The sequence below is a fragment of the Gadus macrocephalus genome, chromosome 18 (assembly GCF_031168955.1).
Source record: "Gadus macrocephalus chromosome 18, ASM3116895v1".
Taxonomy (NCBI): domain Eukaryota; kingdom Metazoa; phylum Chordata; class Actinopteri; order Gadiformes; family Gadidae; genus Gadus; species Gadus macrocephalus.
In genome coordinates this window covers 753481-777356 of record NC_082399.1, presented here as the reverse complement: position 1 = coordinate 777356, position 23876 = coordinate 753481, and the positions used below count along the sequence as shown (strand labels likewise).

Genomic DNA, 23876 nt, shown 5'->3' with positions numbered 1-23876 from the left:
TAGTGTGTTTGAGTGTGTGTGTGGGTGTTTTTGGAATTGTATGTGTTTTTGTGTGGGTCTGTTTTTTGGTGTGTGTGTGTGTGTGTGTGTGTGTGTGTGTGTGTGTGTGTGTGTGTGTGTGTGTGTGTGTGTGTGTGTGTGTGTGTGTGTGGCAGCATGTTCACGTGGAGTCTCTTTTAAAGCCTTCAGTGGGCAACAGCTGTCAGCCCAGAGGCTGGCGGGGGACGACGACAATAGGGCGGAGGCTGCTGCCCCATTCAGAAAGAGGAGTTGATGGTGGTGATGGGGAGGGGGGGTCTCGTAGTGCTAGACGCACGGCGAGAGCCCTGCTTTGTCCAAGGGGGGAGGGACCTACCCCCCCCAGCCCCACCTCACCCACCCCCACCTCCTCCTGCTCCTTCAGCACTGTCCGCTATGCAGCTTCCCATTTGAAACAAACCAACTTAAAGGTTGGGTATGGGATTTGCGAAACGCCAGCAGATTTTGAAAAAACACAACTCAAATGGTCCTACCCCCTCTCCTTCAACGCCGACTCTGACTCCACCCATTCCAAGTACATGGACGCGCAAACAGATGCGCTAGAGCCAGCCATTAGCTAGTTAGCTAGCTCCAGTAGCTACCGCAGGATGTCAACAAACAGCAGCTTACTCTGGGCCGAGCGTGTTGTTACTGGGACCCGGGCCGGGGTCGGGCCGGGTGGGGGGGGGGGGTGTATGTGAAACCCGCAGGCCGGGTGCTGGTCCTGTTTTAAACGCTCTAGCGGGCAGATTGTACATGTACAATATACATGTTATATATTGTGAAACATGTGACTTCACGATATTTATTATGTACACTTGGTTACGCAAATGAGGCCATTGCTGCCAAGAAACATGAGTAAACAATTACAATTATACAGTTATATATAACATAACACCGTGAATCGAGGTAATGTAGATTTCATTTTTCGGTCGACATTGTCTGTGGTCTCTTTAGCACAGAAGGTCAATGCCAGAGGATGCGCCAACCTCACCCTGGTCTTAGACAACTGGAAATACGCGATCATGACGCAGGTCAAAGACCTGCTCCTGCATGACCACAACACTGTGCTGCCGGACTATGGAAGGTGAATCAAACACCACCTCACTACACGTTTGAGGAGGCAAAGGCGTTAAACCGCAGATTCCTTATCGATATTCACTTGTATTTGTTTCATGGTGATGATATCTAATATCGTCTAGGATCGGGCCGCTGTCCGACGCACTGGGCGACCTCTACAAAGAGTTCAACGCGCTGAAGGAACGCCTCGGCGACCTCACGGTCAAGTTCGATGACGTGGAGGCCTTCGTGGACGACGTGAGGGCGGGCAGGAGCCCCGCTCCGCCCCGGCGGGAGCCCAGACCCCCCGCGGGCAAGCCGGCGGAGGAGAACGCCACGAACACCGAGGAGCGACGCAGACCGCCGGGGAGAAGAACGCGAGTCGTGGTCAGACGCATAAAGAAGCCGGCTGGTTCCTGAGCTCCTCTTATCCGGCCGAAGTGAGAAAAAAAAAAAAATAAAACTATAACAATTATGTTATCTGACATCATATTTGTGTGATAAACTGTAGACCTGTGTTGTCTTGATGAGGTGAAGTGGGAGAGGTGCCATTGTGTAGGCCTACATGTTTGTAATAGGCCTACATGGTGTTTGGCCGCCCTAGGATGTCTTTCTTTGTAATTTAACCGAGTTCCATTAAACAATAGTTTACTGACGCCTCAATTACTGTTCCCTTTCCCTTCAGGGGGTTCATCATTAAACATTACGTTACATTGCCTTCTGTTCTGTATTCACTTTACTTTGACATGTTATAATGTCGCAAACAATCAATTCTGTATGGTTCACAACTAGCCTATGGTAGGCTATTGACTACTGTTTACTGATTATTTTAATAAGACAAAATAAAAAGGAGAATTTAACCCACAAGAGAAGAGTTCGGTTCAGGTTCAAAACGGGTGAACTTTTCTGATTAAATGATATTGTTCATGTGTTCATGCAGGATACATGGCCACCCAGTTATATTTCTGGATGATCGTCTGAGTAGACGATAACAGATCTTGTGTTCGTATAAAACGTTAGGTTAGGTTTTATGTTCGCTGAGAGCAGTACATATGGGAGAATTGAAACCGAAACTGAACTTCGTTTGCATTAGGGATAGTCGTAAAAATAAATGCACTCAAGGTAATAATATTACAATAAATATAACTATTTGGATGTTCCATAATTTCCAATCACTTTCTAATTTATTATTATTAGTTATATAAATATTACCCTTGCATTTTATTGTCTGAAATAGATGGCTAAACAAAGCAAAATAGATACAACTTCAAATGCTTCAGTAGACAATTGTGGACGTTCCCCGGGGGAGCCGGCTCAGGCCCCGGGGGAGCCGGCTCAGGCCCCGGCGGGGGCAGAAGAGCAGCTTGTGGACCATCAAGATCACACCAGTCATCTTCAGTCCGCGGTGAACAAGCATAAAATGCAGGTGCACGTCCAGACCCAAACCGGGAAGAGCACGACCAGGAGTTGGGAAACGCAGACTCCAGCAGTGGCTCAGTGCACCCAGTGGACGCAATGGGAGCCCCAGACGGAGGGCGAGGGAGCTGAGCCGACTCAGGGTAAGGCCCCCGACCTGGGGCAGTCTGGGGAGAGCCCGACTGTGCCGGTGCCTCCGGAGCCAGACCCGCAGACGGGCGGACGGGAGGACGGGCAGAAACCCAGAGGAACGCCCAGGTCAGGAGGCAGCACGGAGGAGTCCAACCCAAAGGACCAACAGACGTCTACGTCACAGGGGGGGGGGGGTGCGGACGGCCGGGCTGCGTCAGTGGAGGAGAAGGCAGACCTCAAAGGAGCTGGGCGGAAGAAGGAAGACGGCCCCTCCGGGAAGAGCTCAGCGCCAGAGTCCGGAATGACAAAAGATGCCAAGGCCAAGCCCGGTTCGTACGCACAGGCGGTGAGCACGGGGTCTGCGAAGGTGGAGAGCGGGCCGGACCCCCCAGGGGCCGGAGAGAGGCCCCGCAGGGCGTCCCACAGCGAGGCAGAGCGGTGAGCAGCGAACCAACCGATACCTAACCAAACCCGTCGCGTTGGACCGCAGCTGTCAGCGCAGGATGACCGAATATAGTCATGGCCTGACTAACCCTCATGTCCTTTGTCTCTTTGTGTTACAGCGGCCGGACTTCAGGGAGGTCTTCACCTTCTGAGACCCCCTTGTTCACCTTTCACGTTCACGCGGTGTTGGATAAGAAATTTCAGTTCGACCGTGAACATGACAAAATATTTCTGTGTCAACAAAGTGAATGGCATCTTCTTAACGTGAATAATTTATCGTGAGTATACCTGATGCTTGTATTTTGCTTTAAGGTTACTACTTCAACTCTACTTTAACACTCTTTAATGAAGTCTATTTCATGAAATAAATAATTATGGTAACATATAATTGAATGTCTCCTCTTCAGTGAGCTTCCTCAGAAAGGGTTCCTGCTCAAAGCAAGCTTTTCCCTGGAGGACAGATATGTTCCAAGGGAGCAGAAGTTGACCTACACGTATTCCATACAGCAACGCAACAAATACATTGAAGAGACGGCCATGAGGGACATCTTTATTCCAAATGATAAAGCTTTGAAAGGTGGAAACCGTAGACTTGATTTTTTGATACACAAATGGGGGGCAGGATAGTCTCCGATTCTGGGTTTGAAGCCCAATGCCTTCAGTCTTCTACTGTACATGTATCTGAATTCACTGACTGAAAATATGTTGTTTTGATTAAGATCTGCACCTTTTTGAGGGCTATATATGCCGAATGGAGCACACGTCCATGATGAGACGTTTTATTCAAATTGTCTGGAAGAAACCAAAGGATGACGACATTGCAGAAAGCTGGAACTTCTCTGTGTCAGAGCTGCTGAAAAGAATATTTGAGAATTGGTCTCCATCTGATAAAGAATGCACAAAGAATCTGCATAGGAACCTGACCGATTTCCAATACACAGTCACTGGTGAAGCACCAAGAATACATTACCCAGAAAACTCACACCCCCCCATGGTCAAAGTAGGTACAATCAACATTCCCAAAAATACTACCGTTACCTATACAAATGAATATTTATCACAGTTCTCATGGCAATTCCTTGCTACCTCAACAGGTGGCCAGGTTGATTTCAGAGCATTTGCTCCCCATCTTAGAAGGAGCTGTGGCGGGCCAGATGAGCGGCAGATCTCTAGCGTTGGCCTTGGATGTGTTTGTGCTCTCTGTTCGGTTCAGTGAAGGTCTCGGAGTGATGGGCTTGGCGAACCTCTGCCAAGTATTGTCGTCAGCAATAAACAGCAGCGACCTGAAGGAAGCGTTCAGTCGTTTCAAAAATCCACAGAGGTAAATTCAGAATTGTAGCTTTCTGCATTTGTTTTTCCTTTGCCTATTTTATAATTTCTCAAATGACACTTAAAAACGCACCCTTCCCCACACCCCTGGCAGAGTCGTGCTTGATCTGATCGAACAGTGCGTACGACTGAAGGTGTCCGAGGTCCTTCTGCTCATTCCTCTGCTCCACACGCTCCGGCCGCCGCCGTCAGACGCCCCAGGAATGGGTCCTACTGTCGGGGAGGAGATCTGGTCTGGATTGGCCACGGTCAGGTTCTGCCATTTCAGAGACAGTGTAGCAGAATGGAAAGAGAAGAGAAGGTAAGCTGGAGCAACTTGATTGTGTTCAATTGAAAGAATAAAAAACTACTAGTTGCTCTATTAGCATCTAAATTCACTTTGGAGACAGACTTTATGGATATCATGTGTGAGTGTGGGGGGAAACTTGGTCTGTGTGTGTTGAGATGTTGTCAATGCTTTGCGATAAATACACTGAACAGATCAAATTAAATTGTTTATTGTGACTCTCACAGGATGATGATGACTTTGATCCAGAAACACTTAACTGTGGTCCAAGAGATGCCTCTGGTGTTACGGAGTTGGCTGACGCTGATCCCACTGGAGGACTTCCCAGAGTTCTCTGAGCTGGCAGGAGTGCACCCTGGCCTCCTGATCCAGGCTCTGCTCTATAGGCTCCGACAGCCCGCCTCCGGGACCACCAGAGACCAGCCCGCCTCCGGGACCACCAGAGACCACCTGAATGAGCAGGTGAGTCTGACGTGCAGACGTGTTGACGGGGGGCCAATGATACAGACACACAAGAAACTATCAGACAATATAGGAGTGAGACAAATTAGTTTACATCTCAGGAGATATTGTGAAATCCACAATGGGGGTGGGAACATATATTTATACACGTTAAACGTAATATGCCTAAACAGTTCAAGACATGCATTTTTCATTTTCCTGTCTTCATGTATTTAAAATGTGATTGGATGTTAAATTGTAAAGACCCCATAAGAGTTGTCCTGGTGGGTCTCCAGGAGCCCTCTTCACATCACCGGTCCCCGGTCCTCCCCGTATCATTTGCACCCTGCCTTTACCGGCTCTTGTGTTTACGTCGTATTATACGTTTCTGACTCTTTGCCACTATGCAACAGGCTCAAAGAGTCCTGACCCATGTCATCACAAAAATGGAAACAGATAGGTAATGTCTTCAGGAATTGAAAACACTTTTTAAAATTCATGCGCCTTATTTTGCCTCATCCTTATTAATTGTATGATTCCCATAGGGTGATGGATTCAGGAGACATCAAGCTGAGTAGCATCTTCCTGAGTAGCATTGAATTGGTCAAGAACGCATGCAAAGTTGCAAAACTGGTACCGAGCTACCGGACTGTACTGCTCTCCTGCCAGCTAGCGCTCAAGCTGACCTCCATCATCCATCAAGCGTCTGCAGAACAGGTATGTCCACCTGTTATAGCTCTTCTATATCTGAGCTGTGGCCCCAATTGGTCAGCAAACCTCACGTGGATAATATGATTGTTGAGTTTTTAAGAAAACAATTTTTTGGAACCTGCCGGAATCTCTGCAGATGAGGTCAATGCGAACATTGTGTGTGACTTGTCAGAGAAGGCGGGTTCTCCATGAAGATGCAACAGGTCAATACTCAGTGACAAAACTGAAACTGCATGGAGCATCAAACAAATTTGACTACAAAAATTAAATCTTCTTAATTTGAAGTATGCTGACCGCTTTATTCCCCTCTCGGCCATCTTGGTTCTGTCTTGGTTCCAAACGCTAGCAGGGTGATGGAACGGAGTGCGGAATGTGGAACCTGAATTAGGCCAATAGTTGCCTCTTGTTATATGCCGTGTTTCACTCTGTTGTCGCCCAGGCCCTGGAGGTTGAGGACGGCCACGCCCAAACCGTTGAAGCTGAGGTTCTCCCCGTCACTCGGCCATACAGGACAGACCTGCTCCACGTGCAGCAGCATGTTTGCGAGTGGCGGGATATCCTGCTCCACAAACCTCTTCTCACAGAGTCCAAAGCACTCAGCTACCCCAAAGAGATAGAGGTACACACACAAAACAAAGCATCCATAACGGCAGCATTTCAGTGGATCCTTGCTTCTTTCATAGTTTATTTTACTGAGTAGATCATTACGATATCCACCATCCCAATACCTACCATTTGATGATTCTGTGATTCTGGCGATTATTTCGTGTTAGATTTGGGATGCCCTGCTGAAGGTGGAATGCTCCGATGAGGAAGTGTTGGTCCAGTGGAGGTCCACCGTGGAGAAGGACCTGAGGACCAGGATTACCCAGGTATGCTGACGATGGAGATCCAGGCAGGGGAACATGTTCTTTAGTGCTAGCCTGAATGAGACACTAGTGAAAGTGTGTGTAGAACTGGCCGAGATATTTGGACGCTCTGGCTCACACACACACACACACACACACACACACACACACACACACACACACACACACACACACACACACACACACACACACACACACACACACACACACACACACACACACACACACACACTTTCGCTCCTACATTCACTACTGTTTTCTGTGTCCTTTGGTGTCCATGCAGTCCAAGGAAGAGGACAGGATCCTTGTGTGTTGTCTTGTCTTGGGGCGCAGCCACAGTACCTTACAAACCTGCTTCCAGGAGCTGTGTCAGACCGCCATTCGAAGCACCTGCCAGGCATATATACATGCTCTGGTGTTGCTTGTGAAGTGTGCAACAGTGCAGACGTTATCCCAGCTGCCACAAGTCATCCAATCAGCTTCCAATCTTTCTCCAATCGAAGGAACAACAATAGGGTTTCGTAACGACAACTATCTGGGAAAATCCTGCATTAGCTCAATTACTTTAACAATGGTTGCTCAATGATGCACCAGAAGTATAAATTCATGGGGAATGGTGGAGTTGTTATAATACGACTTTGTCAACAGGTTCTAACTAGTCTGAAATCGTAAGTGATCCTCCCTCTGGCTCAGGATTGACCAACCTATTTCATCCTTCCATTTCTGCAGAGAAAGAAAGAGGGGCAGCTGATAAAGACCCTTTATTCTAAAATGAAAGATATCCCCGGCAACATCCTTTCCTCGATTATAGTGGAGTCAGCTGCAAGGTTTCACCACAACTCTGTGCTACAGCTGCTCGATCCGCAGTCTGCCATCAGCTGCATTCTGTCTCAAGGTATGTTCAAATAGAAATGTATTTGTGACTGCCAATTTTACCATTGTGCATTTGTTTGCAGTGTTTATCGTTTATCGTACATTGTGTGGATCCAATGTGTGCATCAATTGGTCCGCTGTAGAATGGAAGACACTACCCCTGGACGATGGGGCTGAGGAGATTGTCAGAGGCTGCATGGCCAGAATGGCGTCGCTGGTGGACTCCCTGATTGTAGGGCATGTAACACTGGGAGATCTGACGACCACCCTGGGGCACAAGGACCAGTTTAAGAAGCTCTACAACTACTGTATGTTGCTTTATTCTAATAGCATGCTGCTGAATTTCCCTGCAAGTGTAAGGGGACCCATCTCAAACCACTCCTTCCCAATGATGTCCTCTGCAGATAGAAAGAGTGGGACCTCGGAGTCCATTCCAGCTGATGCAGAGAGCATTCTGGCTCAGAGAGAGAAGGAGCTCACCTTTTTCAATAACCAACAACAGCATGTGAACACGTTGATAAAGATGTTTGCCAAAGTCACAGAAAGCATCACAGGTAATAAATGACTGATTTGTTATCTTACATTTCCATTCAATTTACTTGCACACCCTTCTGTATCATATGGTGGGTTTGTGATCTTATGTTGAGTCCCCAGTAACTTAGTTTTGTTTTCATCTAGTGTTTGAGTTGGTCACACTCAAAGAGCAACATCAACAAGACATCCAGTCAGTATGCCTGAACGAGTTGATGCTGGTGAATAGTTTGAGAGACCAGGTGGAGTCTGACTGGAAGCTCCTCTGGTATTCACTCAGCCCAGAGATCCTAGAGATGGCCTCAGAAATGCATCCACTTCACCACAGCAACCTGATTCTCGCATACTGGGACAGGGCTGCGAGACTGGAAGCAAACCGATCAGGCAGCTCAGTGTCTGTTCCGGTCACCCTATCGCAGGCCTGCGACCTGATCTGGAGACCTCTGCTAGTCGATTATTACCAGCATGGCGTTGAAATCGCCAACGCCACCGTCACGTTTGAACGTATCGACCGGGTTCTGGTGGACGCAGGGGACAATGGAGACGGGAAACTGATGAAGCAGGAGCTGAGTTTGATGGCTGATGTAATGTTCCAGCTGGAAGAACTCCACAAGTACCTCCCTCCCCCTGAGGACCACTGGGTGGAGGCGAGACTCGCTCAGATCCAGGACTATCGGCAGGTCCTCGGGGTGGCTGCCGCAGCAAGTTCAGTGCTGCAGATCGCAGATCAAATGGAGCTCAATGGAGACTTCCACGAGATCCAGAATCTTACCCAACTGGTAAACCCCCTTAAATCTCTGCTTAGAATTAATTTAGCAATGATTCAGGGCTTTGTTTTGTTTGTGATTTCATATGTCTTGTTATCTTCACAACAGCAAGAAGACTCGTTCAAACAGAGGACCCTCGATTCACTTTCGACCAAACTGATCAGTGCCAAGCAACAACTCTCCAGCGTCACCAAGCAGCAGACCGTGTGTCTGGATGAGTTCTTGAGGAGCCACACTCTGGTCACCTGGGTCAAGGAGAACCTAAAGAGTGAGTACAAGGACCGAACGCTTTCAACGGTATTCCAATTCAACTACCCCAGTCTCTGTGTTACATGTGCATGTCTCACCCTCCCACCACAGACATGAGCGAAGTCAAGGTGTTTGTCGAGCTGGCGTCCATATCTGCTGGAGAGAACGACACAGAGATCGACCAGGTGGCCTGCTTCCATGATGCAGTGATGGGCTACGGGCCACTGCTCTACAAGCTCATACCCACCACGGGTTTTAAAGAATTCATGACCTGGGCCGAACTGGTGTGGGACGCCCAGCAACGAGACGGGAAACTACCGGATAAATTGGTACAAATGTTCTTCTTTTTTTTGAGAAGGCAATGTTGAATCGACCCGAGTGTCTGGAGCCGAGTGACATTAATGCCAATGGTTCGCCTTGCAGAGGGACTCCACACGACTGTTGAGCTGGCTGAAGGGACTGAAGGAGACCCATGGGTCTGTGGAGCAGTCCTCGCTCGCCCTGGCGTCCTCCATTAATGAAACAGGAGTTTATCAGATTGGATGGTCCAACGAGAACACAGAAAAGGTGAGTTGTCATGGTGATGATAGTACTTTAGAGTACTCTATTCTGAAGGTCTGAGGGGGTTTGAAGCCGATTGTTCCTGGTGTTTATCCCTAAGGTCCACAGCCTACCTATAAAGTAGGTACGCCTAATGACACATATCTGAATTCTCCATACAATCATCTGCAATTTAACTAAGTAAATAATGAATGGCAAAAGTGATGATGACAATTCAGCGAACTTTGCATCAATGATGATGATGCAAAGCTCTCTATTTCCATAGCTGTTTTAAATGCATTGTGCTTGTCATACTTCTCAGAGATGTCTACAGAACCTCCTGTCTGTAAGAGTGGACAAGGGCCATGCACAGAAGAGATACAGCCTTGAAGAGCTGCTGGAGTTGCAAAACAAACTCATGCTCATGTCCTCCAAAGGAGAACACGGCAAGAACCAAGTCAGAAGGTTCACACAGGTCAGAGGACTTTTAGTGTTTGACAGAATTGTGTTCTAGAATTGTGTTTGGCATACATTATTTTAACCATACCATTTCCCCCCTCCCTTTTCTTATGAAGGTCTTTGAAGGTGTTCAAAGAGTGGCCTCGATTCTGCTCGAAATGCAAATGTCAGGCAACATGCTCTACAGGGAATGGAATGCTTCGGTCAACTGCGTACACGCGTGCCAGCCATCTATCCAAGTGAGATTCCTGTCATTTGACGACCGACTAAATGAGTTCCACGGGGAGGTGACGGAGAACCTACAACAGCTTGGTCGCTCCATGGAGATCTGCCATAAGGAATGGTGTTTGTTCATCACCGAGAAACGCTCCGACTTCCATATGCTGAACCACTTCACTTCAGAGCAGCTGGTGTACCTGTGCCACTGGATACACAGTGTGTGTCACCGACAGACCCCGGTTCCTCAACAGCTATGGCATCTGCTGACCCCCATAAAGCCCCAGTGCACCCTGGCTGATATCAGAAACGCCTTTGAAACTGCAACAGGGACAACTCTGAGGCAAACAGTTGAGCAAGGCGCCAAGCGTTCGGGTGAGGATTTCATGCAGTTTTCCTCAGAGGATGAGGATGAGGATGACCCGATAGAGGAAGATGCTGAGGCCATGGATTGCTCACCCTTGAGCAAAGGGGAGGATGGTAAAAACAATAGCATGGAGGATCTGTGGAGAGAGTTCAAGGAAAACATGCCACAGCATCTCCACCAGCACTTGGACATCTCCACACTTGCACACTTCCTCTCCTGCCTATCTGATATGAGCCAGCAGCACATCTCCAGGACCATCCCGAGTTCCCTCGAGGAGGGGAAACCCAACCTGGTGCTCTGTCCCGCCGCGGAGGTGTTCCCGACGACGCTGTCCCTCTACGCCCACAGCCCCGAGCAGCCGCTGCCCTCCTCCGACGAGGTGCTGGTGTGCAGGGAGGCCACCACGGAGGAGCAGGTGGAGATCTTTCTTCGTCGTGCTCTTGGTCTGGGCTCCAAAATGAGCCAGAAGAGGATTTATTCTCTGGTCAACCCCGGATTGTTAGGCTACGAAGTGAGCGTGGCCCTTGGAGAGGTGTTTGACAGACTGGAAAGCAGTGCCGGTGTCCGCTATCGGCTGGTGATAGTCAGTCCCCTGGTGCACCAGCACAGATATGTGCCCTCCTTCTTCAGTAATCACAAAGTTCAGGCAGGAGTGACTGTAACGGCCGATACTATCACGAAATACATCCACCACCACTTCACCGTCACCAATAAACACAGTCCCGTGTCAATGACCTCTCCGGAGAAACTGTCTGTTTGGGTCGTTTCCTCTCAACGCCCTGCAGTTGGTAAGAATATTCATGTTTCAGCGATCATTAGTAGTCGTCACTCCAGAGGACACAGAACGTAAAATGTATAATAAATGCATTTATTTTCTATTAATTTCCAGGAAAATCCCTTTATGTCGACCGTTTGTTCCAGAGCTTTCAACAGAAATCTGCCCCGGCACAGAAAATCACAATCAGATTGATTGAACCACTAATTGATATCGACTCAATGGTTCAGACACTATTAGACCGACTAGAATCTACAAGAGAGCAGGATCCAGTTCTGCTTCACATTGACACAGCAGCAGTGAGTCCATAACAGACATTTTCTAAATATTAAATTAATTGAACCTTTTTTGACAACTTATAGTCAACGATTTGATATTTATTTCCATTGTACATTATTAGGTGAACTCTGGTCTGGAAGAATTCCTGTTCCAGTTGCTGGTTTTATGCTGCTTGTGCGACAGCCAAGGAACCGTGTGGAGAAGGAATTTATCTCACCTTTTCATGATTGAGGTTCTGAAACCATGCAAACCTTCAAAGGAGAATTCAAAGGAGGTAAATTGATCAACACTTATTTTACGGCAAAGGGCAATAAGGTGGCCAATATTTATATCATTATATCTGACTGGGAGTGATGTGTTATATGTTTTTTTATTTTCCCACAGGTGAAACTTGGACTTCTTGACATTCTTCCAACCATCCAGTGCAGAACTCCTAAGGAGGTGTTGTTGGTTGACCAGGACAGGTTAACAATGAACGACTTTGACCCACTCATGGACAAACAAGAGTTTGTCAGTGAAGGGATTCAGAGACCCTATCAGTTTTTAAAGCTCTTCTACAGCAAACAAAACCTGGATCCATTCAAGTACCAGGAAGTTAAGGGGAATCCTCAGGAATGCCTGAGATATTTCCTTTACTATTGTGGAATGCCTGACCCATCTTGGGCAGAGTTGAAAAATTTCTCATGGTTCCTTAATGTGCAGCTCAAAGATTGTGAGAACTCAATTTTCTGTGATCGAGATTTTCTCGCTGACCAACTGCTTGGCTTCAAGGATTTCATTGTGAAGTTCATGATTCTCATGGCACGGGATTTCGCTTCCCCGTCGATGGATTCAAACGATCATCAAAACATCCATCCTGAGGATGACATGTTGACCATACGCAAGCATTGGGAGCGTGAAGCCCATCCATACATTTTCTTTAATGCTGACCATTTCTCAATGTCTTTCCTTGGATTTCACGTGAAGAAAAGTCTGAGCCGAAACACATTTGATGCAGTCGACATCCACAGTCAGCAGGTGCTAATTGAAGATGTGATGACAAAGAAACTTTTTGAAGGTTTAGAACGCCAACATATCTGCCTCACTGAAGACTTTGACCTGCTGGACCGGCAGGACAAAATCAAGCGGATATCACGCGTTGTTGGTGCCACCAAATTCAACAGGAACAAAGATTTTGATCCAGACCCGACTTATGAACTGACCTCAGACAATGTGAGGAAAATGCTGGCTATTCACATGAGATTTCGTAGCGGGATTCCCGTCATCATCATGGGCGAGACCGGCTGTGGAAAGACCCGACTGGTCCGCTTCCTTTGCGATCTGCAGAAGGAGGGAAGAGAGCTCGAAAACATGAAACTCGTCAAAGTTCATGGTGGAACTACAGCTGAGATGATCTACCGAAGAGTGAGGGAAGCAGAGATTCTCGCTCAGCAGAATTTCAGAACAAACAAACTAGACACCATTTTATTCTTTGATGAGGCAAACACCACAGAGGCCATTTTTGCCATCAAGGAAATCCTGTGTGATAAGACCGTTCAAGGAAAACCCCTGAACTCAGACAGTGGCCTGAAAATAATTGCTGCTTGCAATCCATACCGAAAACATACACCTGAAATGGTGAAGCGTTTGGAACGTGCAGGTTTAGGCTACAGAGTGAAGGCAGATGAAACAGAAGACCGTCTTGGAAAAGTCCCCCTGAGGCAGCTTGTGTACAGAGTCCATCCTCTGCCTCCAAGTATGGCTTCACTAGTGTGGGATTTTGGTCAGTTGAGTGATGCCACTGAACTTTCCTACATCAAGCAGATTGTCCAAAGAAAAGTGGACAGCAATGATTTGCCAGTGGTTTGTGAGAACATCATTTCAAATGTGCTGGCAGCCTCACAACAATACATGCGGGAGCAAAAAAACGAGTGCAGCTTTGTGAGCCTGCGAGATGTGGAAAGGTCAATGAATGTCTTGGTCTGGTTCTACGAGCATGGCGATGACTTCCAAAACCTAAAGGATCTCCCAATGCCTCACAGGGCATTGACCTGCTTGGTTCTTGCAGTTGGGGTTTGCTACTACCCATCTCTTGTGCACACTAAACCTTACCTCTCCCACATTTGCAGATACTTTCCAGGTTATCTCCGCTCTGCAGCGTCATTAGAGCAAGTGATTTCAGAATGTCAAGAATTCTTACTTCAAAACATACAGACAAGAGAAACAATCGCAAAGAACGCAGCCCTGAAAGAAAACGTGTTTCTCATGGTGATCTGCATTCAACTCAAGATCCCACTGTTTCTAGTTGGCAAACCAGGAAGCTCCAAGTCCCTGGCTAAGACAGTTGTTTCTGATGCCATGCAGGGACAGAACTCACAAGTTGAACTGTTCAGGAAGCTCAAACAGGTCCACATGGTCTCCTTCAAATGCAGTCCTTACTCAAGTCCTGAGGGTATCATCGGGACCTTCAAGAACTGTGCACGTTTCCAGAAGGATAAAAACATGGATGAGTATGTGTCCGTTGTGGTGCTGGATGAGATTGGCTTAGCAGAGGACTCTCCTCAGATGCCCTTGAAGACTCTTCATCCTCTCCTTGAGGATGGTTGCATTGACAATGACAGGCCTGATCCACACATGAAAGTTGGATTTGTTGGCATCTCAAATTGGGCTCTTGACCCAGCCAAGATGAACAGAGGAATATTTGTGTCCAGATGGGATCCTAGTGAGAAAGAACTTGTGGAAACCGCCAAGGGGATATGCTCATCCTCATCCCTGGTATATCTGAAAATCAAGCACCTCTTCCCACCTCTAGCGAAGGCCTTTCGGAAGATCTGTAAGGAGACTGCAAACAATCAGTTCTTTGGGCTGAGGGACTACTACAGCCTTGTGAAAATGCTTTTTTCAATTGTCAATCGCTCGCAACAATAGCCAGACGACCGGCAGTTAGTTGAGGCAATCTTGCACAACTTCAGCGGCCGACCAGACAGTTTTGACCCTCTCATCTTTTTCAATGAGGTCTTTAAAAACCTTTCTGAAGTTCCCCGGCCAAGTGCCCTGCAAATGATCAAAAGTAATCTGGCTTGTGACAGCGGTCTTGAGAACCGGTATCTCCTTTTGCTCACCACTAACAATGCAGAGCTCTATATGCTTCAACAGCATATCTTTGCAAATGGAGACCAGGATCCCCCTGAGATTGTGTTCGGCTCAGGATTTCCCAAGGACCAAGAATACTCCCAAGTTTGCCGCAATGTGAACCGAGTGAAGACATGCATGGAAACCGGGCGCACAGTCATTCTTCTGAACATGCAGAATCTTTATGAAAGCTTGTACGATGCCTTGAACCAATACTATGTTTACCTCAGTCAGCAGCAGTATGTCGATCTTGGCCTCGGCTCACACAGAGTCAAATGCCGTGTCCACAGGAGCTTCAGGCTCATTGTAGTAGAAGACCAGAAGAAGGTCTATGAACAGTTCCCTGTGCCCCTCATCAATCGACTAGAAAAGCACAGAGTGGGCAGAAGTACGGATCTGACAGATTGGCAACGCAGGGTCCTGGAGAAACTTAGGGAATGGGTGAAGAACTTTTTGGGCAATTGCTCAGAAGATTTCACTCTGTCTGACGTATTTGTGGGCTTTCACGATGACGCCTGTGCCAGTGCTTTGTTGCAAGCCTTGGAAAATAGACCACAAACACTGTTGGACAATTCTGTGGGACAACAAAGAGAAGAGCTACCTGAAGCAAACACAAACAAGGATGCAGTTACAGCAGATGATGATGCCATGGATACAGGGCTTGACAAAGAACAGCATATCAGTGAATCCATGAAGAAGACAGACAAAGTCTCGATGGAGAAACTGGATGAAAACTCAGGAGAAATGACTGTTCCACAAAAGCTTGGCGAAGGAACAAAGGCTGGAATCAGTTCACAGGCTGCCGTTGACAGTGAAGAAGAGGTGTTGGAATTGGCCAAATGTCTTCTGCTGAACTGCGCCACCCCAGACTCTGTGCTGAGACTTAAACATTCAGCCTTGTCAGATATTGAGAAGAAAAGACTTCGGAAAAGTTATTTCCAGCAACAGCATCATCATTCCCTCCAGGGTTTCCTGGAAAACCATTTGAAAAAGCCACAAGAGTCCAACAGGTTCCTTGAGGTAACTACCTAAGAGATGCAGTTTTCTTTTTCCAATTTTTAATGTTCTTTCAAAAAACGTCTTTGCCTCGTTTCTGTCTATTTGTGCCAGGTCACGACATTCTCCAGCTTGCTAACCACATCAGATGTAAAGACAGTGGCCAATGTCCTTGGCCTGCCGCGGGACAGACTCCTGCTGCTCTCCCTTCACCAGTTTGACACAGAGGCCTCATTCTCCAGCAAGATACGGTACATCCCTCCCGCGTTTCTTATTGATACTCTTCTTATCCTGGCTATCTTTGTTGTATACGGGGAATGGGTTAACATAGTGATTGCTGGTGCTTTGCAATTGGTTCTATGAACATCCTTACTGTACTGACAGCGATATATTGTTTCTCTTTCTTCTGACAAATTTACTCTTGGTCGCTTTGGATAAAAGTGCTGCTACATGCCATAAATGTAAATGTCAAATTGTCACTGCTTTTTCTTTTGTAAAGAATATCAGGCTACTTACACTGCTTTATATGTTTCAGGAGCTTCCTGCAAGATCCTGAGCCCTCTGCTCTGGTTCTGATCGTTCAGATGGATCTTGAGGAGCAATGCAGCGATGAGCTCATAGCTTCTGCAAAGTAGGACTCAAACCAGGCTCTGGACCACAATCAGATCACCGACATGCCTTCATTTTCACGTGCACACATAGAAATGTGGCTGCATTCTGGTAACCCTGTCCCTCTGTCCAGGTACTGCACTATGAACTACCTGATGTCCCTGGACCACCATGCCTGTTGGGTGGTTTTCATCGCCAAGCTCTCACGGATGCCCAGTGGATCTCACTACATCGGCTTCCAGGGAGGTGAGTGTCGGTGGAAGCATGACCCGACGGTCCAGTCTAAAAGAGACAAATTTAACAAAGAATCACTCCTATTTAATGTGGGGCGGCAGTACATTGGGACCAGTCTTAGTCTTGTTAGTCGTGATAGTAGTGCCTTATCCTTACCCTTCAATGTCTTTTTGCTTCAAAGGAATCTGGCACTCGGTGCATATTGACGACCTCAGGGACATGGAGGACATGAGCTTGAACCTGTCGGAGTTCAGTGCCACTCCCATTAGCAAGCTACTCCACCCTCAAGCTTCTGGTACAAACACGGCGGCTTCAGCACCACTCCCATTAGCCAGTTTACTTCACCCTCAACCTGCTGGCGTTAAATGCACAATGCTCAATTATTACCTTACTTATTATTGGTACCTTTATTTGAGTGTATACAAACATTCTAGAATTTGCATATATATTCATGTAATCTAAATGACGTATTCAAGAAAACAGCTGTATATTTTTACCTAAATATTTGAAACATTTTCATCTCCTAGAAGAAAAAAGGGAAATGGAGCAGCCAACAAAAAACACAGAAGAGGACAACGGAAGATGTCCAAAGGTAGTCGTAGCTTCTCAGCATTCCCCTCGCCATACTTGATACGTACATTTCGTTAGCCTTGTAGCATAATTGCCTAAGTCATAGGATTTATCTTGTATTTAAGGTAAAAAATGCCCAACTCAAATACTGGACTGAGCCAGATTATGGATATTAAAAAGCACTCTGATTGGCTTACGATAAAGCAAATCAGGCACAGTGAATCAGCAGCGTTTGGAGAGTTGAGACCTAGGAAATGATGCTATGAGGCTAACGATATTTCAGCACAGCAAACCCCACACAGCATGACCTACTGTCCCACCCTGCCCCTCGCAGCGAGGGTTAACAGCGTGTATTTAACGTCCTGTCACCTTGTGGACGAGCAGGAGCCGGCAGCTCAGCTCCACAGCCTGGCCCTGGTGAGGTCTTGTGTTCAGAAGGCGCTGGGTCTGTTGAGGGATCCCAGTGGGATGGCGTCCCGGAGCGGCGAACGCATCCACACACTCCTCGCCCTCCTGGGGAACGGCCAAGACGACGCACACGGTAATCCCATGTTCCTTCCATCATCAGAGTTTCCCTTGGGCACCAAGCATAGTGATGTATTTTTGGTTTTACAAAAAAAACAGCACAATATCATGACAAATATCATACTTGTGTTTGTAGCTCGGTTCCGTGAGGTGTTGCTAGGCAGATTGGCGCGGGCCTTGGCTCTGAAGGAGGAGACAGAGGTCTCTCCGGCAGAGTGGCTGAATGCCGAAGCCAAGAAACGGCAGGCTCTGCAGGAGGGGGGCACTCTGCGGTAAAAACACCCGTCTTCACGGTCATACCTCCCGATGTTGCCTTTCAAGCAAACACTCTTTTGTCATGTTTTTACAGGCAGCCCAAAATCATAGTTTTCTGCGTTGTATTTTCCGAGATCGGATGCTAACGTTATTTCCTTACCTGCCAGCCATACCCTGTGGCGCTGTCTGCAGTCCCACGTCAGCCCGGTCTTGGCCACCGTGGTGGAGCTGTTGGACCGGGGGGCCAACCTGGACCTGCTCCATGGGGGTCAGCTGAGCCCGGGCTTGACAGGACTGTGGTTGGACATTTTCTCTGACACGCAGATCCTCGACCTAACGCCTCCTCAGACATCCAGGTAACCGGAGGGGGGGTACTTCCTCATCGCGGCTGTCGGTTGAGGGGTCGGTTGAGTTGCAGTCAACCAAAGGGTTTCTGTTTGTTTTTCGTCACCTGCAGTAAGTTAGAGCGGGAGGTGTTGGTGCAGGGCTCCATCAGGTTGGACGGCGTTGAGCAGCCCTGCGCGGCGCCCTTCAGCTGGCTCATCAAGTCGTACCTCCAGAGCTTGTGGGACGAGTCTGAATTCATTCCAGGTTTGAAGAGATTGTTAATGAATGATTCAGAGATCATTATTTGTTGGTTGTTATTATTAGTCTGCTACTCTAGAATAAAAACCTACATTACAGCAAAGAAGTAGAAGATGGTGAACTTTAAATATTTGATAAATACAACGCCCCCCTCTGTGTGGCGATGTCTCAGTGACCACCGACGACAGCATGTCGAGGATTCAGCAGTTTGTCAGCGCCTTCGACAACAGCCGGCTGGGCGGGTACCTCCAGAAGCTGACCGTGCAGGAGCGAGAGGAGTTCAGCCAGCGCTTCCTCCAGGACTTCCTGCTGCTCTCCTTGAAGATCACCACCAATGCGGAGCTGAGGGTACTTTGAATTCTATATGATGAAATACACAAGCATGTTATTCTTCTTACGGTTTTCACCAACCTCCGCATCTTGACTAACCCCGGTCTCTCCAATGCCGCTGTAGATGTTCAGCAAGGCGCTGTCAGGCTGCGTCTCTGAGCTCCAGAGCTGCTCTACTGGGGCTTTGTCTCACCTCTCCCCAGCCTGGGCCATGGCTGGGGCCAAACACTACGCCAGCAGACTGCACACTCTGTCCCACACTCTGCTGGTCGAGGATCAGCTCGCCATGGAGGTCCACCTGCTGGCCGCCAAGAGGGAACCTGCCGAAATGGTGGGAAAAGTCGCCACTTTATAAAAAGCAAACCAACCGTAATCGCAATTATTTCAAAAAGATTTATAATGAATAAGTTAATAATTAATTATAAATTATATATATTATTTTAAATTAATTATTATTTAATATACTTAGGAAATATGCACCTTATTTGAACCTTACAAATTTTATTTGACCGAAATATTATTTGACCGAAATATTAATTCATCTTGTAGCATGGATTACTTCGAGAGCTTTTCCACCTTAATGAGAAAGCCTTTGATTCAGCAATTCATCTATCAATATTCATACATTCAATTTTTTCGGTGTTAAGATCGAGGATGTCTTAGCCCTGGGAATCTGTGTGGAGAAAACCAGGCTGCTGCCAGTGACCACGCTGGGAGAGGGCAAAGTGTTGGTGCGCCGGGTGGACCTCCTGCAGCCGTGCCTCGAGAGAGCCTTCAGTCAAAGCTACAGCGCCCTCTGTGGGCCCAGCTGTCTGCAGCACCTGAACTCACTGAGGTAGCTAGAGGGCCATCCACTACCGAGACTCTGCCTCATTATTAACGCAGTCCATAACATCCCGTAGAAGAATATCAAATACAATATAGAAAAAATCAAGATCAAGATGATCTCAAGATCCAAGCACTTGGGAAATGAGACAACAGAAGACTGCATTCTTACTTATTGTAAGTCGCTTTGGATAAAAGCGTCTGCCAAATGTAAATGTAAACGTACATTCTGATGTGGTATTCTGAGAAACAACAGCTTTACCAAAACTCCAGGTTGGGGCCGTAACTGGTTTCCCTGCTGGTTTTGAGCACCTGTAGCCCCACACGCAGCGGGGGCGGCGGGTGTGTGTTGGCTGGGTCCCCCATAAGCGTCCATGTCCCCCCAGGTCAACGTGGTGTGGACTGCAGGTCACTGCCGCCTTCATCCAGAGGGTGTTGTTGGAGGCGGCCAAAGGCGGCGCCATCCTGAAGGAGCTAGCGCTCAAACACTGCAACCTCCTCCAGCGGGTAAGGCCACTGCTACATCGTTAGCCTCAGTCATATTTTAAGGTTCATCTTGTATTTAGCGCCAAAATACCCAAATCAAATAGATGACCCAGGAGCACTGGTTCCTTGAGGCACGACTGGGTGTGCCATGACATCTGTGGGATTTGATACACGAATTGACATAGGTCGCCAACAAAACTGGTACTATTTGATGATTAGTTTTATTATTGATTCATTGTTCCACGTATTGCCAGTTATTGGTCCGTCTCAATGCATCATCTTCTGTGAAACGTCATATTTGTGAGTCATATTTTAAGGTTCATCTTGTGTTGATCCGAAAAGATGAATTAGGCAGATAATTATTATGGAATGTAAGAAGCAATATGATTGGCTTAGGATAAGCCAATGAGGCACAGTGAATCAGCAGCGTTAGGAGAACAGAGTTAGGTTGGCCAAAATAGGACTCGAAGAAATGTGTGGTCTGTGTGGTGTTGGCAGCGAGCTGATTGGTTGGTTTCTCCGGTGACAGTTGATGCAGGAGTCACCTGACCTCTGGAACGCGGCAGTCCTGCAGAAGCTCATTAGCATCCTGAACTCGTACAACGAGGAGTCGTCCAGCCGTACCCTGAGGTAAGCAGACATCAGACGCCGCTCACCACATTGATAGCAGACGAGTCTGGGCAAACTGTGTTTCACTTTCTTTCACTTACTTTCTGTTTGTTTCGACCAATTTTGGTGCTGGAGGCGGGGATCTGGAAGCGTGGGATTGGTGAACACAAACTAGGCCAGCAGGAGTAACGTTTATTTTTGGGAAGACAAGCTAAACCCTCCTACCAGACACAGACGTTCTTAGAAAAAGGGTCTGTAAAGGTTTCAAATGAATAATGTGTAGATTGGCCACTGTATGAATACACTTATGGATATAGCCTTCTGAAAGCTCAAGAACATGAGTTTCTCTACGGTAGAATATCTCCTGCACGAAACAGGCAACGAGCTGAAAGGCAGTTCTGCTGTGACCCAGAAGCAGGGCTGGGTCTGAGATCAGCACACCTGTACCGTGATCGGATCCTGTCTGTTGCTCCAGGTACGGACGGCTCTGCGCTGTGTGCCTGTCCGAGCTGGAGGACCCGTGCCTCCTGCCCTGTGAGCACCTCATCTGCCTGCCCTGCATCCAGGAGTGCATCAGGAACGACCGACGCTTCTGCCCCACGTGCAGGAAGGACTTGCCCCCACAACCCCAGCTCACCGTCTCAGACGACGTCAAGTATGTTTTGAATCATGTTATAAAAGCATACCGTATTGGTTTGTTCAACTGTATCAACTTTTATTTTCTTTAAGGTTTAAGTTGCTAATAGACTTTACTTGTCATTTTCGTAATCCCGACTACAGAGTGTATGGAATCCTGTGTAGCCGATGGTAGAATAGAATATTAACAGCATCGGGGTTGTGACTATTGTACGTTTTCTAATGTTTATCATATGGGAAGATTACGGATGAGGTTTAGGGCCATTTCTTATTCTAAGAATTCTGACTTTAAAGTCGGAAATCTGACTTTAATCTCAGTCAGAATTCTATAATCAGAATCTCAGAATTCATAATTCTGACTTTAAAGTCATAATTCTAGCTTTAAAATCATAATTCTGACTTTAAAGTCATAATTCTAGCTTTAAAATCATAATTCTGACTTTAAGTCATAATTCTGACTTTAACCTCATAATTCTGAGAGTAAAGTCAGAGCTCAGACCCGGCCCTGATCCTCTTCCCTACCTCCGTCTCTGCTCCGCCCGCGCTCCGTCCTGCCGCCCCTCTGAAGGACCGCCCTGCAGAGACAGGCGGAGGTGCGCTCCTCCTGCACCTCCTTCTTCCTGGAGGTGGTGTCCCGCTTCTGCCTGTCTGAGGACCAGAGTCCCTCTGAGGAGGTGGTGGAGCTGCTGTTCTCCCTGCTCATCTCCACCCACGGTGCGCACACACACACCCCCCCACCCCCCCTCGGTGCCTTAGTGACATCACAAGTGGGAGTGTCCGTCCAATCCGTCCAATCTATATCTAGGTGGACACTCCCACTTGTGATGTCACTAAAACACAGGAAGAGGCAGATTTTCAAACGGCTTGTAACGGCTAATCACACTCGCTCCCGGTGAGTAGTAATAAGGGCCCTTTAAAAGGAGATTAAGTTAGTGAAGATTCAAAAAATGTCAAGTTATCCTTGTTTTTACTCTTTAAGAAATAGAGAAAGGTGGTATGGATCCTCACAGAACGAGAGAGCATGTTGTTGAGTGCTGACCTTCAGGACATTACATCATTATCATCAGTGTTATTGGCATGACGTCATTCACCGTGAACGCGTCGTAGTGAACATCATGTGTCGGGTGGTCTGCAGGAGACGTGTACAAGACCCGGCAGCTGTCCCCCTTCCTGGAGTGTGTGGACAACAGCCCGGTGGACCGCTCGGTTCTGCCCAAGCTCCTGCTGCAGTACAGGTGATATCAGGGTGCTCCTCCCCTAGGGCGGACTCATATCAGGGTGCTCCTCCCCTAGGGCGGACTCATATCAGGGTGCTCCTCCCCTAGGGCGGACTCATATCAGGGTGCTCCTCCCCTAGGGCGGACTCATATCAGGGTGCTCCTCCCCTAGGGCGGACTCATATCAGGGTGCTCCTCTAGGGCGGACTCATATCAGGGTGCTCCTCCCCTAGGGCGGACTCATATCAGGGTTCTCCTCCCCTAGGGCGGACTCACATCAGGGTGCTCCTCCTCTAGGGCGGACTCATATCAGGGTGCTCCTCTAGGGCGGACTCGTATCAGGGTGCTCCTCCCCTAGGGCGGACTCATATCAGGGTGCTCCTCCCCTAGGGCGGACTCATATCAGGGTGCTCCTCCCCTAGGGCGGACTCATATCAGGGTGCTCCTCCTCTAGGGCGGACTCATATCAGGGTGCTCCTCCCCTAGGGCGGACTCATATCAGGGTGCTCCTCCCCTAGGGCGGACTCATATCAGGGTGCTCCTCCCCTAGGGCGGACTCATATCAGGGTGCTCCTCCCCTAGGGCGGACTCATATCAGGGTGCTCCTCTAGGGCGGACTCATATCAGGGTGCTCCTCCCCTAGGGCGGACTCATATCAGGGTGCTCCTCCCCTAGGGCGGACTCATATCAGGGTGCTCCTCCCCTAGGGCGGACTCATATCAGGGTGCTCCTCCCCTAGGGCGGACTCATATCAGGGTGCTCCTCCTCTAGGGCGGACTCATATCAGGGTGCTCCTCCTCTAGGGCGGACTCATATCAGGGTGCTCCTCCCCTAGGGCGGACTCATATCAGGGTGCTCCTCTAGGGCGGACTCATATCAGGGTGCTCCTCCCCTAGGGCGGACTCATATCAGGGTGCTCCTCCCCTAGGGCGGACTCATATCAGGGCCCCCCCCCCGGGCCCCCGCAGCCCCCCGGGCCCCGCAGCCCCCCCCCCCGCAGCCTCACCCCTCAGGCCCCCGCAGCCCCCCCCCCCCGGACCCCCGCAGCCCCCCGGGCCCCGCAGCCTCACCCCTCAGGCCCCCGCGGGCCCCCCCCCGCAGCCCCCCCCCCCCCCCCCGTGGGCCCC

At 48.3% G+C, this 23876-nt stretch overlaps 2 protein-coding genes across 5 annotated transcripts in view; both read left to right on the top strand.

Moving 5' to 3' along the window:
- The first annotated feature begins 2381 nt into the window (after positions 1-2381).
- LOC132447051 (E3 ubiquitin-protein ligase rnf213-beta-like) overlaps positions 2382-23876 on the top strand; it is a 72265-nt gene continuing 50770 nt past the window's right edge. For 2 of the 4 annotated variants that reach the window (XM_060037695.1, XM_060037698.1), the window contains exons 1-4: positions 2382-3063; positions 3189-3347; positions 3477-3646; positions 3789-4069. In XM_060037695.1, coding sequence (XP_059893678.1) covers positions 2498-3063; positions 3189-3347; positions 3477-3646; positions 3789-4069 — 1176 coding nt within the window. In that variant the 5' untranslated portion in view covers positions 2382-2497. Of the gene's footprint in view, positions 3064-3188; positions 3348-3476; positions 3647-3788; positions 4070-4163; positions 4391-23876 lie in introns of all 4 variants that reach the window. The other 2 variants (XM_060037697.1, XM_060037696.1) reach the window with 2 other exon arrangements.
- rnf213b (ring finger protein 213b) lies at positions 7324-22778 on the top strand. The gene is given in 29 exon segments (XM_060037699.1): positions 7324-7600; positions 7722-7886; positions 7983-8132; positions 8257-8888; positions 8985-9144; positions 9237-9454; positions 9549-9692; positions 9988-10140; positions 10241-11495; positions 11597-11781; positions 11883-12035; positions 12146-15892; positions 15983-16119; positions 16404-16499; positions 16611-16723; positions 16893-17006; positions 17239-17303; positions 17666-17822; positions 17943-18078; positions 18229-18417; positions 18519-18652; positions 18819-18994; positions 19101-19307; positions 19624-19811; positions 20188-20308; positions 20817-20917; positions 21372-21551; positions 22101-22246; positions 22668-22778. Coding segments are annotated over 29 exon segments (9450 nt in total). The 5' UTR covers positions 7324-7476; the 3' UTR covers positions 22772-22778.